Below are 19,756 nucleotides of genomic sequence, written 5' to 3' on the forward strand. Positions count from 1 at the left end.
GGGGGGGGGGGGGGGGGGGGGGGTGCAGAGTGGCAGGCGATCAGGGAACTGAAGGAAGGGGGAAAGGCTGTTAAACCAGAAGCAGGATTTTACTAAACTCACACACTGTAAAGTTACCAAACCATTCACAAATAGAGCGAAGTCAGCAAAAGGATTCGGGACTTAGTACAGAATAAAAACCTGTCCGTCCTTGCAAATAACCAAAGACCACGCTGCCCCACAAACCCCCAACACGGCAACCTCTTCTCTTCCTGGGTGCCTGGCATGGCCTAGTCGGGGAGCATGCGCTGCCTGAGGGTCAAGGAGATACCGGCTCACGCCTTCTCTAACTGCTCCCACACGCCTGCCTGCTCACAGAGGAGAGACCACGGGGCTCGAGATTCTTTTGTCACCGGAGCTGGAGCCTCCAGAAGGCAGCCGAACAGAGGAAACAGAGTCAGTATTTCTGAAACGACTAGGGAAAACAGTTACAAGACATTCCCAACACTGGGTGGTGAGCAGTTTGTGTGTGCTGGCGATGTGGCCGCTCAGCGGGGGACCCGGTGAGGCTGTGACACCCCACTCCCTGAGCGCAAGGCCCACAGGAGGCCGAAGAGGGGACTCCACTTCACACTTGGGGCCAGGAAAAATCTGGAAGAGACTCTAGGAGAATTTGTATTTCATCTAAATAAATTCTGAAAAGAGAGGTGCACAGGTGACGAAATCCAAAAAGCAGTTCCCAAAAGTCACCGTTGAGCAAAAGACAGAAATGTCTAAAATCTCAGTTTAGGCTGAAAACTAAGATATTTCTCTGAATTCTAACTGCCACAGCTCTGAAGCTCACTGCTTCACACAATCTAACTGTGAAACTCAAAAGGATTATTCAGCGATTAGGGAGCCATTTTTAACAGGCCTAATAATGTGGGGGACATCCTGCCACAACACTGTTCTTTTTCCTTTTAGTCCGTGTTGTCGACAGTCATGGGCTGTTTTGCGTAAAGGGTTGGGGGAAGGGGAGACTGACAGAGACCCTAAGTTAGGAAATACTTATCTCTTATTATGTCCATGATAGAAAACCATCTCAAATATCCCACATTATTATAGCTCCAAATGTCAACACTTTCAAAGAATTTGAATTCAAAGAAGATTTCAATTCTTGTAACAATAATCCTGATTTTATCAGATGATGCTTTCTTGAAATTAAAATTACAGGTATTGCAAAAATAAATAAAATAAAATTACAGGTAGGACTAAAATCCATTTTTCTCCATGATTGAAAATTTTCCTGAAACTGAATCCAGAACAGTGGGAAAATGTTTTTTTATAAGGTGGAGAATATTGTGGAACAATGCCTAAATTCATTAAGACATCGTGCTATAATACAGAAAACCTACTAAGTTTTAAAAGTTTGACACCAAAGAGCAGAAAGGATGTAAGAATCACAAATTAGAAATGCCCTGACGATAAAACCGCTATTAATTTTATCCCGAGCAGAATGAAGTTCACTCGTCCTCACTTCATTACTGCTGTTATCTAATCAAATATAATTTCCAACATCCAATTAACTCAGTTTCACACAGATGACCAAAAAACACAAATGAGTCCATTTTACTTTCTATCACCATTAAAAAAAACCCCAACACTCTAGAGAAACAAAAGAGGTTTTCCCAGATAAGCCATGAATTTATGTAAATCCCCAAAAGGAACTCCTGTCAAACACAGACTACAGGTGTCAGGGTCATACACACTGAACCGCAGTTCCTTTGACAGACGGCTGCCAGCATCTGCTCCCTGGAGCCTGAGCAACAGGTCTGGAGTCCTGCCTCTAAGACTGACCGGACTGTGCGCAACTACAAGGGGCCGGGGACTGGGGGAGTCACCGTATTCTTGGATGCTGAACAGTTTCCTGAAAACCCCGAAACCAGCTTCTATCGTGTATCCGGTCTTGGGTTTGCACGGACAGCAGTCCTGAACGCTCACTGCGTGCAGGGCGGGGGCCGCAGTGAGCGTTGGCCTGTCATCACCAACTCACTCAGCAACTCTGCCATGATGGCTTCAAATTGCAGGCCTGAGGAAATGCTCCAGAAATAGCTGCTCTTTTTTCTTGTAAGCCTCATCACAGACCTAATACAACTCCACTACCAAAAATGGAGGGATCACCATGGACCTTTTTCCTTTTTTTTCCAAGTCCAGAGAACAACTAGGGATATCCTGCTAACCACATTACTCATTTTGGGAGTATGAATCACAGGGCTAAGATCTGATTCACTGTTTCAATTCAACTTTTAGATAACATAGATTACAATGGATTAAACCCATTTTTATAACTACTCAATTTCACGAAGAGGAAGAAGAGCAGCTATGTTTATAGGCCTTTCAAGAAAGAGATACAGACTCGGTTCTCAAGTTAAATTGTTTGAGAACGTTTTCGTGAACTCCCAGTGAGGCAGTGCTCCCCAAGTGTTCGTTTATATGCTACCTGGAGCCTACACGATACACTGTGGTCACAGATCATCAACGTTCTGACGTCGCTGTGAGGACTTGCCTCCCTCGCTGCCTTGTTTATGCATTTTTACACACATACCCACGTTTTAACTTGATAGTTCAGACAACTCACCAGTCGGTAAATTCGACCAACGAAAACTCAACCAACAGCCAATTACTAAAGTCAGATGCATGGGCTGTAACAACGGAGACTGCATTCGGGTAGGGAAAGGAAGCAACGCTGTAATTAAGCCAAATACAAGGCAGTGCGAGGAAATCCAGGCTCCGCTTCATCTGCGGCCGTTCTCCACATGGGTTCACACCTAAGTTCATCTAAAGCTCAGTAACTCCGAATGAGACGGCTTTTTGATAAAATACAAGAGGCAAGTTTTAGAGGATGAGAAGTATTACACTTTAATTGGAATCCATGGTCTTGAACACAAACCCTCAAGTGGAACCAAAAAGCCCATGTTCTAACCCACTGGATGGTTTCAAAATAAGGGCTGATCTGATGGTATCCCAAAAGGAAACACCTATCACCTCGTATTATTCACAAAACATGACATTTTATTGAACAGTATAAACTTTTCCCGTGAAATTATGTTCCACCCTCAGCTGTGGTTTTGTTGGTTGGTTGGGTGGTTGGGGTTTTTTTGGCCTCAGATGATAATTCACCCATCCTGAAGATTATTATTTTTTTTTTTAATTTTTTTTTTCAACGTTTTTTATTTATTTTTGGGACAGAGAGAGACAGAGCATGAACGGGGGAGGGGCAGAGAGAGAGGGAGACACAGAATCGGAAACAGGCTCCAGGCTCCGAGCCATCAGCCCAGAGCCTGACGCGGGGCTCGAACTCACGGACCGCGAGATCGTGACCTGGCTGAAGTCGGACGCCTAACCGACTGCGCCACCCAGGCGCCCCTGAAGATTATTTTTTAAAACGTCCGATCAAGTGTGGTAGACGGGAAGGGCCGGCGGCAACACCCCGCGGCGCTTCCCAAGTAGCAGTCTCCTCCCCACACCCCCGGTCTAGGCTGACCTTGTTCAGAGCTTAGGCGACAGCACGCAACCTGGCAACGCTATGGGAGCGGACACCTTCGCCCTGCGGGTTCCCACTCACCTGGAAGGAGAGCTCTGGGCGCCAGGACGGCACGTGAGCCCGGCGACAGCCCTCGACCCTAGGGCACACACCTCGGCAGGAAGACCGCCGTGCTGGCCCCTTGCTCCTGGACTTCAAGCCACCACGACCGCGGGAAACCCTGGACGACTGCTCCCGCTCGCACGCCGCGACGGCGTCTGCGTGGCCGACCGCGTGGCCGACCGGGGGAGCTGCGCCGCGGGCCCCGTTCCGGCTCCTTCCTCCCAAAGCGCGGCGAGCGCGGTTTCCGGGTGGAACTCCGAGCACGGCGCTCCAGCAGAACTGCCGCTAACAACGTGAACATCCGGCAGGGCAGCCCCCTGAACGCCCACTGCGGCTCCGCCGCGATCTCCCGGGTTGGTGGTTTCGAGCCCCGCGTCCGGCTCTGCGTGTCTGGTTCTGCGCTGAGAGCGGGGGTGGGGGGGGGAGGCCTGTCTGGGATTCTCTCTGCCCCTCCCCCACTCGTGCGTGCTTTCTCGCCCCCTCTCTCAAAATACATAAACATTTAAAAAAATAAAACGCTAGAGTGTTTTAAAAAACAAAACTTAGTTTCCACACTAACTTAAAATGATGATAGGCAGAATATTAGATTTTATCATTTATTTTAATGAAGTCGATTGGTAAACAAGTACTCAAATGTTTATTTGGATTTGGTAACATAAAAGAGATGCAACCATCTGATTCTGCTTGTCTAAAATGAAGTCTAAAGTTTAATTTAAAAAAATTCTTGGGGCACCTGGGTGGCCTTGGGTAAGCGGCCAAATCTTAGTTCTAGCTCAGGCGGTGCTCTCATGGTGTCATGAGTTCGAGCCCCAGGCTGGGCTCTGTGCTGACAGCGTGGAGCCCTTGGGATTCTCTAGCTCTCTCTCTCTCCGCCCCTGCCCCCACTCTCTCAAAATAAATAAAATTAAAAAAAAATTTTTTTAATTCTTTAAATCTCTGAAAGAACATGTTTCATTTCTCAGCAGCTTCCCTATGCAACTTTATGAAGTAAACAAATTGGGGGCACCTGGCTGGCTCCGTCGGAAGAGCATGCAACTCTCCATCTCGGGGTCTAAATTCGAGCCCCACATGGGGTATAAAGATTACTTAAATTTTAAAAAATTGTAACTTCTTACACCATATTTTACTAGTAATTGTATTTGTGCAGCATATAAAATAATGTACGAAAAAGGGTTTGTATTCACTTTGCATTATGCTAGTAAAGTTTACTTGGTAAACAAATGAACAGGAAGCTAAATTTAAACAGTATGAGAAAAATGAAAACAAACCCTTTCAACTAGCATTTTCTCAGTGTCAAAAAAAACAAATCTTAAGATACCGTGCAACATCAAAATAAACTTTCAAAATGCATACAGAATAGAATTGTACTAGAAAACATTCACATAATGGGCAATCCTCACTTTTAAAGCATTTTTTTTTCAAGCAGTGAATAAAACCAAACCTTTTTTTTAAATTATCTTTTTAATGTTTATTTATTTGAAGGAGAGAGAGAGAGAAAGAGAGAGAGAGACAGCGTGAGCAGGTGAGGGGCAGAGGAGACAGAGAATCTGAAGCGGGCTTCAGGCTCTGAGCTGTGAGCACAGAGCCAGACATGGGGTTTGAACCCACAATCCTGGTGTGTGAGATCATAACCTGAGCTGAAGTCAGACCATTAAACTGACTGAGCCACCCAGGCACCCCTAGAACGAAACCATTTAATGGTTTTTCAAGTGTTATGATATTGGAACTGGGTTTTTTTTTTTAATGCCCAAAGTCAGAGTACAGATTTAACCACCATCACTAGGTTCATTTTGATGAGGGGGGGGGGGGGGGGGAGTCTTTTTTTTTTTTAATGTTTACTTAGTTTTGAGAGAGAGAGAGAGTGTGTGTGTGAGAGAGAGAGAGAGAGAGAGCGAGAGCGAGAGAGCGCGCGTGCAGGGGTGGGGCAGAGAGAGAGAGAGACAAAGATCAGAAGCAGGCTCCAAGCTCTGAGCTGTCAGCACAGAGCCCAACACAGGGCTCGAACCCACGATCCTGATGTATGAGATCATGAACTGAGCTGAAGTCCGACACTGAACTGAGCCCCCCAGGTGCCCCAGGAGGGAGTCTCTTAAAGATGCAAAGGTCATTCAAGAGAAGGGCAAACCTTTTGGCTGCTCCCAGAAAACCTGTCTGCAGCTCAGTGTGGACTCCGCAGGCCTACGCACGGAGTTGAAAACGCTAACTGCGTTGAGCACAACACGAGTATGCCTCTTCAGGGCCTCACTGCCTATTACCTCTCCCCTGGACCCCCCAGAGCAGTCTTCCCACTGGGATCACTTTTCCAACAACGGAATTTTATTTCTTCATCACTGAATTCTAAACCAGTCAACTCTTCATTGTCCATGGAACAAACTTGTAATAACCTGAAGTAGAACCATTATTCATTCATATCCAGAAAACATGCAGAATTTTTTTAGGAGTCCTAGTTATTTGAGTTTAAGAAGAGCCTCAACGTTACAAAATTAACTTCAGAATATAGAAACTAAATGCTCTGGCATCTTCTGAAGATGGAGTTGAAAAGCCACTGTAATTATGCAGGGAGCACAGACACTAATGAAGCCATGGAGCAGCAGACTCTGCGATCCAGGAGCAGTCTAAGTGAGGCCATCTGTCAGCAAACACATCAAGAGCTATATGCATAGTGCTGACCAAAGAGGCAAGGTCCACCCTCAGTGAGCCTCCGAGCAGGTAGCCTCAGCGGTTTCTCCAGTGAGAGAGTTAGCAGCGAAAGGGCAAACAGGATCCCTTTCAAGAAAGGGGAGACTTGAGACCCACCCTGTCCCAACCCCAGAGCGGGACCCAGCGAACCCTCAAAAACGACGCCTGCTACATAAAACCACTCGGCGGGTGTTTACGAAATCAAGAGACCTCTGAGCGCATAAACTGAATTCAAAGACAAGAGCAGGAGAAAGAAACTATTAACTATGTGAACACACGCGCCCCAACACACACCATCCAGAACCAAGCGGGTCTGTTCTGGGAAAAGAAGTGGAGGTAATCAGACTACTGAGAGATGACGCTGTGCAAATTCCTACCCACGGCGTGATGGACACTAACTGGAAACTTCATAGACAGGTACGCAAGAGCGGGGCTCTGTCTTCGTACACAGAAGACAGTACTGTTAATTTTCCACATTACCGTCTAGTAACCGTGTTTATTCTGCCCCCAATAAGAAGAGATCTGTACCAGTCCTAACAGGAAAGTCTGCACACCCTCTACCTGGGAGGGGTTAAAAGTGATCCTGTTACATCATCTGGAGCCCATCCAAACTACACGATTTCGGAAACAGAACCTGTATCAGTCTGAACATGTGTAGAGGAAAAACAGAAACATCTGTATTTTGGCCAACTCTTCCCCAGAGGTTTGTTTTTTTGTTTTGTTTTGTTTTTTTTAATTGGGGAAAAGAAAGTTATGCAAGAGAGTTCAGTAAATTTTAACTGTGACCCCCACCAATGCTAAGGATTAGTTCCACGCAGGTCTCAGAAATCTCATTTAGCTCATTTCCCACCTTAACATATGGCTTAATGTACTTCCTCAGTCTACGTATTTAACTAACATGTAATGAATCTGTTCCATTCTTCTGTATCATTCATTTTAAGACCTTTTACTACCCAGAACTGCCCATTTTTTTGGTATCATTATAACTCTCTTCTCTGATAGCTAGAGGGCTCTGGTCTGGTTTTGCATTGGTCATTTATGATTTTATGTGGTTTTATTAAACATAAATGAAATTTAAAAAGGGACACCTGGGTGGCACAGTCAGTTGAGCGTCCGACTTCCGCTCAGGTAATGACCTCACGGTTTGTGGGTTTAAGCCCCACAGTGGGCTTTGTGCTGACAGCGCAGACCTGCTTCAGCTTCTGTCTCTCCCTCTCTCTCTGCCCCTTCCCACTTGTACGCCATGTGCTCTCTCAAAATAAACATTTAAAAAAAAAAAGATTTTATGCAGTTTTTTAAAAAAGTTTGCTTCCTCTTTTTCCACTAAGGACTTCTATATGTAATCAAGGCAGAGGCTGTTGAAATTCCATCAACGCCTCAGACACTACTGTGGGTGAATCCATTCAAAATTAAATCCCGTTGGGGCGCCTGGGTGGCTCAGTGGGTTGAGCGCCCAACTTCACCTCAGGTCACGATCTCACGGCTTGTGAGTTCGAGCCCCGCACCTGGCTCTGTGCTGACAGCTCAGAGCTGGGAGCCTGCTTCAGATTCTGTGTCCCTCTCTCACTCTGCCCCTCCCCCGCTCATGCGTGTGCACACACACGCTCGCTCTCTCTCATAAACATTAAAAAAATAAAAATAAACCCAGTTTTCATGAAATTATAACTACTTACACTCCCATGGTTATATCACAAGTAGAAAATATTCTATGTTGTTTTAGGACATATACAATGGTCTACTGAAGAATGAGCACTTAGGCAAAGCTAACACCCAAACTAACTCAAAGCCAAGTTATGTACGTCTGGGGCTAACCTACATAAGTACACCAAGAACATCTAATCAATCTAGATATGCACAAATATTCCCATTATCCTACCACTGTCTACACCAATGCAAACCAGGCGTGGCCCCACTGTCACATACAGGAATAGGAAATCAGGCCTCCAGTGCTTCTGCCCCACACATTATTTCAGAATCCAAGCCTCTGAACAAAATTCACACAATGCGCAACGCCAACTCTGCTGTCAAAGTATACAGTCCCACCTTTAGGAAAATCTAACACATTAGGATGTAAACTAGCAAAACCATCATTAAACGAGACAAAGGCAATTGATCACATGCCTAGTAAAAGCATGTAATTAAGTATTCACTAAAAAGTGATCCGGGATATTGAGGTCAAATCATATGAAACTGTCAGTCATCATGTTCTGGGCTTAGAAACGTGGCACCTTTACAGAGTCGACCTAATAATTACAAATTGGATTCACAAAACTTCATTTTACATACAACTTTTTATTTTTTCATTATTATTTTTTATTTTAGAGAGAGTGGGTGTGCAAGCATGAGCAGCAGAGGGGCAGAGAGACAGAGAGAGAATTCCAAGCACGCTCCACGCTGTCAGCACAGAGCCTGACACGGGGCTCGATCCCACGAACCGTGAGATCATGACCTGAGCCGAAATCAAGAGTCTGACGCTCAACCGAATGAGCCACCCAGGCACCCCAACATAAAACTTTAAAAAAAACTACTGCACGCTCCCCTCCCTGGCCCAAGCAGGAGATGGAAAATTTATGTTACAGAGAGAGGGACCCAGAGGCTCTGGATTCAGACACTCACAAAGCACAACCAAGAAGGGAGAAAACCCCGCAGGCCCCAAACTGTTCTGTCCTCAAATGCTGGTGGTGGGCATTCACATGCATCACCATCAACTGTCTGCTGGGGAGGGACTGGCAGATGTTTATCTGGAGAAACCAGCCACCACAGGAGAACCTAACTAGATACTGACAGGCAGGCCCAGGTGGTCCCAGCTCTCTCCGTCTACAGTGAAGCCCACTTAAGAAATAAAAGCAGATGAAAATTTAAAAAGAAACATCCACCATACTCAGACAAAAAAAGAAAAAAAAAGAAAAAACCACACCCACTATAAAGTCATCAGAGAGATATTACTACATGCATGAAATTAAGAATGGCATGTCATTACAAACAACAAAGGAACAATGAGTGCAGCAAAAGAATCTCTGGAAATTAAGAATGATAAAGAGCTTTTTGGGAAAAGACAAAACAATGATTAAAAAATTAAAAGCTAAGTGAAAAGGAATCCTCCAGAAGACATAACTAAAGGATAAGTGAAGAAATACAGAGAAAAGACAAGACAATTAAAGAGTTATTTTGATTAGCAGGAATTCCAGAAAAAGAAAACAGAACCGACTGGAAGAAGTTATCCAAGAACTAATAAGAGAAAGCTTTCCCAGGACCAGAGGGCAGTTCAGACAATTCACCACACATCTTCAAGGGGCACATTCACACTGGAGACGGACTTTCCAAGCCATGAAATATTTACAGTGAATAAAAAAAGGCACGTACCAAGGCATATCTTGAAGTTCAAGATTCACCCCCACCCCAGGCAAAAAAAAAAAAAACAAAAAAAACTAAAATCCCTGCATTGGGCTCCGCACTGAGTGTGGAGCGTGCTTAAGATTCTCTCTTTCTCCCTGTGCCCCTCTCCCCAGCTCTCATTCTCTCTAAAATAAAAACTAAAAAATAAAACACACACACACACCACTGAAATCCCCAAAGGAGGCAAAATGGGTTGAACTGTTCAATAACAAAACAGGAAGCTGAACTAAAATGGAGCCTGGCCTTCAAAACTCCAAAAGAAAATACCTTACCTACAGCCTAACTGCCCACCAAATGTTGACAGAAATATTTTTAGACATAAAGGATCTCAATGCAGTTACTTACCATGTACCCCTTTCCTCAGGAAACTCCTCAAGGATGAGCCAATTCTAGGAGTGAGCAAACAAAGGAAAGTGGGAAAGAGAGAACCCAACCATGAAGGGCAATACGGGAACCTCAGGAGGACAGAATGGAGCAGCCAGTCCAGAGCAGGGGCACGGAGCACTCAGGTCTGTTTCCAATGGGGCAAAACACCAACGAAAATACTAACGAAGAAACCAGGCAATGAACAGTTCCAAGAAAATATCAAAGGTGTTCAGAAACTCATATACAGCACAAAGGGTCTTAAGAAAAAACTTACACGGGGGCGCCTGGGTGGCTCAGTCGGTTAAGCATCCGACTTTGGCTCAGGCCACAATCTCACCATCCGTGCGTGAGTTTGAGCCCCTCGTTGGGCTCTGTGCCGACGGCTCGGAGCAGCCCGGAGCCTGCTTGAGATTCTGTGTCTCTTCTCTCTCTCTGCCCCTCTCGTGTTCTGCCTCTCGCTCGTTCTCTCTCTCAAAAATAAACATTTAAAAAAAAAATTTTTTTTTAAGAAAAAGAAAAAAGTTACACAAATGACTGTGAGGATTAAGCAACGGATTTTAGGGGGTGCAGAAATTTTAAGGACAGCAGTGGGCACATTATATAAGTAAGGAGTTTTCTTACATATGTGAGGAGGGAACAGATCTCTAAGGAGTTCCAAGTGTTTGCCTCTGGAAAATGCAAGCCAGAGATAAAGAAAAGTGGGCTAAGGCGCCTGGGTGGCTCCCTCTAAGCGTCTGATTCTTGGTTTCAGCTCAAGTTCGTGGGTTTGAGACCCTCATTGGGCTCTGAGCTGACAGTGTGGAAGCTGCTTGGGATTCTCTCTCCTTCTCTCTCTCTCTCTCTCTCTCTCTCTCTCTCTCTGTCCCTCCCCCACTTGAGCTCTCTCATAAATAAATAAATAAATACTTAAAAAAAGAAAAGTGGGCAAGAAATGCCTTTTTTTCTTTATTAGCCTTATATTACTAGGAGATTTTCTAATTCTACATATATGTTCCTTCACTAAAAATTAAATATCAAAATATATACTTAGATATGAGACTCCCCGTGGTAGAATCTAGGAGTTTCCGCCCCTACTTTCCCCTTTCCTGAATTTTCCAATTCTCTCTAATGAACACGCATTACTTTTATAATAAAACAAACACCTTACTAAAAATCCACAAAATCAGACGCACGGGTAAGAAGAGGAAGGACAGTTTTGTAAGTATAAAAGAAAACCCCACACTCCTGCTCGCACGGAGAGGGAGAGGAGTCCCCACGTCCCCTCCTCCTGGGTGGCAGGGTTTAGTTCAGCTCATCCCCAGGAGTCCACCAGCCATTACAGGCACTTCAGCACACGTGATGAGGTAAATTCCAAACAACTCTGTGGTCCACGCTCAGTTCTATGGGAGCACGTGGGAGCACCCTGAATAAAAAAAGCCATCTTTACTCCAAACCCCACACCAAAAGATCTACGCCAAAAAGCACATCTCTCTTAATGTACTTATTGGTCTCATACAGCCTTTACCTTAAAAACAAACAAAAACCCTGCTCACTGTAGGTTAAGCCAGCAACTGCAAGAGGAAAAATAGAGCTTCTAACAAAACGTACCCTCAGTGCTCCCCAATCAGAACGCCACTGAAGAATTTGCTAAGTCCAGTGATACAGCACCCGTGCAGAGGGAGACGTGCCAGCCGCAGCCGGATAAAGCTGAAAATGTCGGTATTTTCAGACATCCCTAGCTGCATTATTTTGTTAAGTTTCCACATTATTCAGAGAAACATCAGATCAACTGATGCTATGAAAGGTTATGATTCTTCTCATGCTAAGAGCCAAACGAGGATTAAACTACTGACCACTTTTTCTGGTCTAAAACATTAAAGGGAAAAAGCAAAAGGACCATTGTGATTTAAACCAAACTTCTTTGTTTGCTCTTAGCGGGGGTCAAGCCCTCCGCAGACAGAAGTGCTCCCCCCCACCCCCCACCACAGTACTTGTTCCCGGGGACACCTGGTGCCACAGGACCAGGACACAATTCTTCTCCCTAACAACAGCGACGTCCCTTCAGGGCCTGAAGTTCCAGTTCACCCCAGAACCCGGGGCCCCTTCTGTAAGAACCGCTGGCGAACCGCACAGCTCGTCAGGCCTCTCGCCTCCCTTTAGCCAATGCCACCCAACCATTATTCAACTTTCGAGCCGTAATTAATGACTAAACTATAATATTAAGTATAAATAATCTTAAATCTTAAACTGATTTTTAAAAGGACTTCACTTGGTTTTGCTTTAAGTCTAAACTTCAGTTTTTGACAACTAAAAGGTCAGGCTTAAAATGTGCCTGTCTCCAAAAACCTTAAGGTAAAAAGCAATTCAGATTTATGCTAGCAATAGTATTTTACGTTACACTGTGTTCCTAACTATCAAGTGAAACTTATTAGTCTACGTTACTTATGGGGACTGATCTCAAGATTTCAAAAACACTTTTTCTTAAGTTTCAACTATTCAAATGCTACCTACCTTTTTTTTCTTAAGTTAATGAATACGAGGCTTTTGGCAAGGAGTATTTTTTTGAATGTTATTTTTTATAGAAAATTAGCCTACCATCTTGCAGCCAATTGGGAGTTTGCTGTATTTCACAGCTGGTTTGTTAATGATCTTTCTTAGTTCACACAAAAACTGCTCATTATTCTCCTCAGGAAATAAACTAATCTCTATGTTCTATTTACTCTGTCACATCCGCTACCTCCAAAGTGTTTTTCTTCTGCCCCTGTACTCAACAAGGTCTCCAGTTTTTCCACGTAAATCCCACAGCCTTTCTTCCCTGGATGGCTACCTACTGAGCAGAGGGTGGGGGCACACTCCCGTCTCCCCCCTCCACCACCAGGGAGCAGGACAGAGAAGCAGGACAGAGGGATGGGCAGCCCTCCCCTCACAGAGAAAACACTCTGTGACTGCAATTTGAGGGCTTTGTTTTTGTTTTGTTTTTGCAGCTCAATTGACATTTAATGGCAATATTCCAAGCTCTTCATTTTTAATGGGAAATCATTGGGTCACACTTAACATATCAAGAAACCAGAAAACAGAACAGCCTTATTCTTTATGAAGCTGTTCCTTTGAAAAACATCTCAGCTTTATTATGGTAACCATATATATTATGCTTTTAGTCTTCTACTGGGCGAGGGTGCCCAGTAGAAAGTAGGGAAGCAAACGTCAAATTATAGTAGGAAAGGGTTTAATTCATCTCATTTAACTGATACATTTCTGAGGTAGCTTTAAATAGGGCAGTGGAACATTCACTCCTGAAATAACACGTAGCTAAAAAAAAAAAAAAAAAAAAAAAAACGGAAGAAAAAGAAAAAAAGGAAAAAACCAATTACAGTTACCAATAACATCTGCAAGGCAAGTTCATTTAATCTTGGAATACTGGCTGTTTGAAGATCTCCGGAAAAATTCCTTCTTAAAACTGTGGATTAAGATACTCAATATAACTTTTGGGGCACCTGGGTGGCTCAGGGTGTTGAGTGTTAGACTCCTGACTTCGGCTCAGGTGATGATCTCTTGGGTTCGTTGGTTCAAGGCCCACTTCGGGCTCTGAGCTGAGTGTGGAGCCTGCTTGGGATTCTGTCTCTACCTCTCTCTGGCCCTCCCCTCGCATGTTCGTTTTCTCTCTCTCTCTCACTAAATAAATAAATACATACATACATACTTAAAAAACCAGATAATATAACTTTTAATCAAATCACAGCCACAAGAAACCTTGAACCTTCAAGGACTAAAAACACTGTCCAATTATTCAGAAAATAATTGGACAAAACAAGTAATATAAATGAAACAAAATGACCTTTAAAAATTAGAACGTTATTAAAACAATGAAATACACAAACTTTTACGATCACTTTATCAAATTTCTAAAATCGTAATTCCACGCGGTACATTATATATAAGAAATTTTTTGTAACTATTACCATTAATAGTTACACGGTATCAGATTCAATAAAATAAAATCTGAGAAGTAAAAACACTCCTTGTAACCAGACATGTTATAGAATACTAATTCAGGAAGTTATTCAGCAGCTTATAAAGAAATAGGAAGTTGTTGACCACCTACTTGAAGAACCATTTCCTGTAGGAAAACTCTAAGACAGCTGAAGAAGGCAGTAATTCTCAGAGTAACACAGACCAACGATTCCTGTACAATAAAAGCTCAATATACAATGTTGAAGAAATTAGTTTTAAAACCGTTACCTCGGCAGCACAAATATTACATGAAACATAGACTGAGTTTTCCCACCATCCTCACAATCACGCCAGAGCCCCAACGCGTGTTGCTGGTAAGAGTAGCAGCTACTGCACTGGTCGCACTTGTCGAGCGAAGATCGCTCTTCTCCGGAACAGCTCATGTGCTATGGGAGGGTGGGGGGGTCGGGGGGCTCAAATCTGCAATGATCAATCTTTCAGTAATTATCCTGCCTTGAGACTAAAGGCCAAGTGACTTCAAAAAGTCATTCATCTATGATCACAAGGCAACAATTAGTTTCCAAAGTCAACACTTCTAAGTTTTCAACCAAATTACATCACCTTCCATGTTTGAACCATTCATAGTCAGATTTCTTTATGCCAAGTATAAATCTCAATCAATTATGTACTTTGTAACTTGAAAACAACAAAACTAGGATAAAAATGAACTTGGACAACAGCAACTTAGCTCCAAAAGCTTCATTTATCATCATCTTTGACTCACAGGACAGATTAATCCCTTTACCTGCACGGTACACCAAATTAAGTTGTTTATATGGCAACTCATCCAACCCAGGACATCATGAAAGGGGCTAACAACTGGATGTGAACTAACTTTTTATAACTTCTTCAAATTACATATTGGTGTAAGCAGACACTCTTTAAAAGAATATAAAATTTTATAAGCCCACAGGACCTATCTTCCACAAACCAATGCTTAGGGGCCCTCGATACAATTCCTGACAAGTACCAATTAATTCATGATTTGCCTGCTTTTACTGGGAAAGATCTACCTCTCAGAAAAAATCCTGTATTTCTGAAAGGTTTGATAGGAGAAAATTATTCCATGGAGTCCCAAACGCTCATGTTTCGTATCATATAATAAGCCTGAGTTCACTTCCATGGGAGAGACCCTCAAAAACCTTGAACAATCATGTTTGTTTGTTTTTTAATTTTTCTTTTTTTTTTTCCATTCAAGAACAATCATGTTTTCTCTTTTTTTTCTTTTCCAGGTAAGCTTCTCTCCACTCCTACAACCATGTTTCATACGGCATACCTTTCCATATTATTTTGGACTGGTTTACCATCCCTATAGACCCATTCAATTGTGGTATTTAGGGTGGTGTGGTGTATTTGTGTATATCCCTCCTTATCATATCTTTATCAATATCGTTAAGAGACGTATTTCTTCCCAAAGAAAAATACATTGGAAGCTTTTAAAAATAAATGTACAGAATAATTCTTTCAGCTCAAAGTAACTGAAAATGTAGGCAGATGTCACCTATAAGCAATTACTACAAGATACAAAAGACTAAGATGAGCATAAATGTTGCTCTTTAAAAAAAACCTTACACTTTTAGCTACAGCATCAATTAAAGACAGGAGACAAGCAGGCCATTAAGTGCTGGGAAAAAAAACAAAACAAAACAAAACAACAACTCCCCAGGTCAGCACATGACCCAGCAGGGAGAGGTTCAGAAAGTATAGCTTTTCTGTTTCCTTGTAACAACTTGGTTTGTTTCCATTCCTTTTCCCTTCAAGATGCATCCCTCCCAGCTAGCAGCTCTTTCAATCATTTACTTTGGTCGTCCATCTTGCTCATGCAGATGAGTTTGCCAGACTTGTGTGTACTTTCCAGTCTCAGGCCCTTTATTGTTCTGGTTGAAACCTAACCCTTTGAAATGGATACCAGGACACCAGAAAACGAATTTTAAAAGGAAATATATTACAGGAAAGGGGGGCAAAAAAAGAGTAGAAACTTCTCAAGATCTAACTTCTTTCTCTGCTCTTCTAAATAAGCAGGTCTCAAAACCCTATCTTACATTACCAACAACCCCACCCTGAAAGACAAACAACATAAAATACTAAGACTCACACAATAAAACAGTATCACTAATTGTATTATATGAGCTAATAAATAAATGTTACATTTGCCTTAGGAGGAGGTCGTCAAGACAGATCTCCATCAAAACTTAAAGGATCGTTTCTCACTTTATTATGTCAATCTGATCAACAACTTTTTTAAAAACATCGATTTCAGTTTATAACATGCACCAATAAGCCAGATAAAAATAGAAGGTTTTACCTACAAATTCAAAGCGAAAAAGGATAAAATTCTATTTTGACCTCTTCAGACTTAATGAAATATTGCCATTCTGTTAATGACAAAAGGGCTCATAAAAATAAATAGTAGCCTTGTTTTTGTTTTCCCAGAAGAGAAGGATTTTGTTTTGAGGATCTGCTACCTTGAATGAAGTTTGCCACGGAGTGACTGTGTCCAACAGGAAAAAGTGAACTTCTCTTTACATTTGGGGGGGGGGGGGGGGGGGAGGAGGAGAAATAAATCACATCAAACTGCAGCTAAAGGGTCTGTCGTGTCTCCATCTAAAGTGCTGTGCGATCTGACTCCCAAAGTCCTACTACACCAGTGAGAGGTGCACGTGAAACTCGGAGTCGTGCCCTCCATCTCCCTAGACTTTGCCAGCCTGTAAATCTCACCATTTGAAAATTTTCAGAGTATTGTTTCAGTTTTAAGCCAAGGTCATTAATAGGTTTGGAACAAAGGCAAAATGAGAACACCCAAACTGCCACAAAAGAAAAGATTATTAAAAGTCTCCAAACCAAGAATCAATCGAGTTTTCAAAATATTACCCAAGCTCAAGAATGCAATTAGGTCATATCCAACTGAAAAATACACGTATATAAAACTAAGCCTGACATAAATATAAAGTAAAATAAACATAAGTGACCTTCTACATCCCGATATCACCTTACTGTGTTTTCCAAAATATGTTCTTCTTAGAAAACTCTCCCGCCATCATTGCCACTTACTTTAAGAAGTATCTCTGACCAGAAGAGGTCTTTGCCATCTCCCAGCCCGCGGGCAGAGGGACATCGTCGGGTATCTCAAAAGAAGACTGTCGCAGGTGCTGAGCAGCGGGTGTAGCCGCGGGACCCGAGACCACTCCAGTGGGGGTCAGTGTCCCAGGAGACACGGCCCCCAGTTGCAGGGAAGCTGGGGAGGAATGAGCTCGAACGTGCTGGGGAGCCAGCGCTCCGGCACTGCCTGCATCAGTACTGGCCTACGAGGAAGATTAAAACGAAAATTTCTTAAAAATGGTTTTTAAAGGGGTCCCTTTAAATTTCCTTGACAAGATTTTCATTGCAACCAAGTATCTAAGCACCAAGGCAAAATTTAAAAGTCAACACAGAGGAATGCAGGTTTATAGTTGTGTATTTTTCAATGGTTTATGTGATTTTAATGTGCACTTTTACAAACATTTGTCACTTTACTGATTAGCAGTCCATCTAACTTAATTTCCACCTAGTATACATTACATGTACCTTCTACAGACTTTAGAGAAGAATAGTACAAAATGGATGGAACATTCCTAAGATATGTTGAATTTTAAAAGTCCTAAAATTTCTAAATTTCTAAATTCTCAAATTTCTAAAAGAGCAAGGCAGCATGGGTGCTCTTCTGAGTTCTAAAATGTTCCCGGTAGAGCACAACCCAAAGAGTAACAACTATGCATTCTTTTTCTTTTCTTTTTCAACTGGGTTTTAAGCAATGTTTTTTTCCTAAGCCAAGCCCTAAACGCAGGACAACTGTCATTTTTTTCTCCCTATGGACAAAGGCCATCAGTAAAACCATCACAAACTACACAACTTTTAATGAATGTGAAAGATTCAGAATCTTTCAAATGTTCTTACAGACACCTAACGAAATGAAAACAACAGCGCAGTTGTACCCAGACGATAAAAATGTCAACAATTTAACTGCAATGTAGTAAGAATATACACACTTACATGTTTACAAGTATATAATGGCAGGAAAAAACTTTCCAAGCGGACCCCAAAGATCTGAGTTCCAGTCCAAACTGGCCAGTGTGACAGAGATCAAATCTCAGTCTCCGCAAGCCTCAGTTTTCTCATTTGCAAACAGCTTCTCGCATACATGTATACATCTATAGATATATGTGTATATATATACATACATATATACATCTATATATCTACAGATATGTATATACACATATATATACACAAATGAACTTATATCCAATAGTTTGTGAACAGTACTGTTTACGATCCACATTCATACTTTTCATAATCTAGCATAGCTAATTCCTGATTAGAATTTGGGTTTGGTTATTAAAGTAAGAATTTCCTAGATTCATATGGGAAAGACTGGAAGCAATCAGCTGAGGCATTTATGCCTTAAAATCAGCTGGGCTGCTGAGTTCTTGATCAGCATAAACTCGAATTAGGAAATCCCTAGCAGAAATAAAAATCAAATTTGCAGATGCACAACACTTGGTTAAGAAACTTATCTAAACCAAACAAAACTATAGATTACGAATAGTATGAATCCATAAACTTGCCGACGGAAATTCTCGTAGTCATTTACTAAAAAATTGTGGTGGTTTTTTTTTTTTTTTTTGCAACTTTTCCGTTGCAATTCTTTGTGGCCTACAGATGCCACAAAATGGGAAGTTCATCCTCCTGCGTGGGTTACGCTTTCCAAGCGCAGGAAGTAACCTGCATCGGAGCACACCTCTACCCACACGAGGCTCGGAGGAGGGGGCACGGCACACCTGGGCCGACCTCTCACAAAGGAAGCGGCGGTTCCCAGCTCCGGCCTAACCCGGGGCTTTGCCAGCAACTCAAGGGAGTTTCTCTGGGCCCTGAACCCCGAGCTGTGCGGCAGGAGAGCGCCAACGGGGGGACCGGAGGCCAGAACCCTTCCTCCCGATCGAGCTACTGCACCAACTACGTCGCAGTATTTGGAAAACCAATTAACGTTTGGGCAAAGTTCCTACGCTGAAGCTTAGCCTGCAGCAAGTTCTTTTAAAAAAAAAAAGAAAAGAAAAGACGTGACCAAACCGGAGGACCCAGACCGTCGGAATGCGAACACTCTCCCGGCGGCGTGTCCCCGGCCTCCGGCTGGTCACCGCCGCTCCGCACAGAGCGCCCGGGGTCCCGGGCGGGAGAGTGGGGGGGAGAGAGAGCCCGCCCGCCGCCCGCCGAGGCGCCGCCCGCCGAGGCGCCCCCCGGCCCCCCAGGCCCCCCCCCCACCCGGCCCCCCGTGCCCCCTCCAGAGTCCCGCACGGCCCCCCTGGGTCCCCACGCCCGGCCGCCCCCGCGCTAAGCCCGCAGCGCCTTCCAGGAAAGCCTGGACGCCGCCGGGCGCTCTCGGGAGCGGGCGGGAGAAAGAGCCAGAAACCAGGCGCCCAGCTCCAACCCCCACCCCGAGCAACAGGGCAAAACAAGAGAACAATTATCCGACTCCCCCGGAGACGCGGGTGGCCCGAGGTGCCCCGCAGGACAGGGGCCCGCGCTCCACGCCGCCACCTCGGCCGCTCACCGCGGGGACGCCAGCGCCCCCCACCCCCGTTCCCTCGGGACCCCACCTCTCCCCTCTTCCGCCGGACTCCCCCGGACCCTCTTCCCCTTCCCCCTCCCCTCCCAGGCCGGACTTCCCCGGACCCTCCTACCCCC

At 43.8% G+C, this 19,756-nt stretch overlaps 1 protein-coding gene across 1 annotated transcript in view; it reads right to left on the reverse strand.

The window, feature by feature from the left end:
- The window catches only part of YAP1 (Yes1 associated transcriptional regulator), a 108,259-nt gene that overhangs the window by 86,503 nt on the left and 2,000 nt on the right, over nucleotides 1–19,756 (reverse strand). Inside the window, exons 3-4 of the mRNA XM_049641317.1 lie at nucleotides 18,774–18,954; nucleotides 17,087–17,337 (exon numbers count right to left, since the gene is read on the reverse strand). Coding sequence (XP_049497274.1) covers nucleotides 17,087–17,337; nucleotides 18,774–18,954 — 432 coding nt within the window. The remainder of the gene's footprint in view (nucleotides 1–17,086; nucleotides 17,338–18,773; nucleotides 18,955–19,756) is intronic.

This window comes from Panthera uncia, chromosome D1, assembly GCF_023721935.1.
Source record: "Panthera uncia isolate 11264 chromosome D1, Puncia_PCG_1.0, whole genome shotgun sequence".
Lineage (NCBI taxonomy): Eukaryota > Metazoa > Chordata > Mammalia > Carnivora > Felidae > Panthera > Panthera uncia.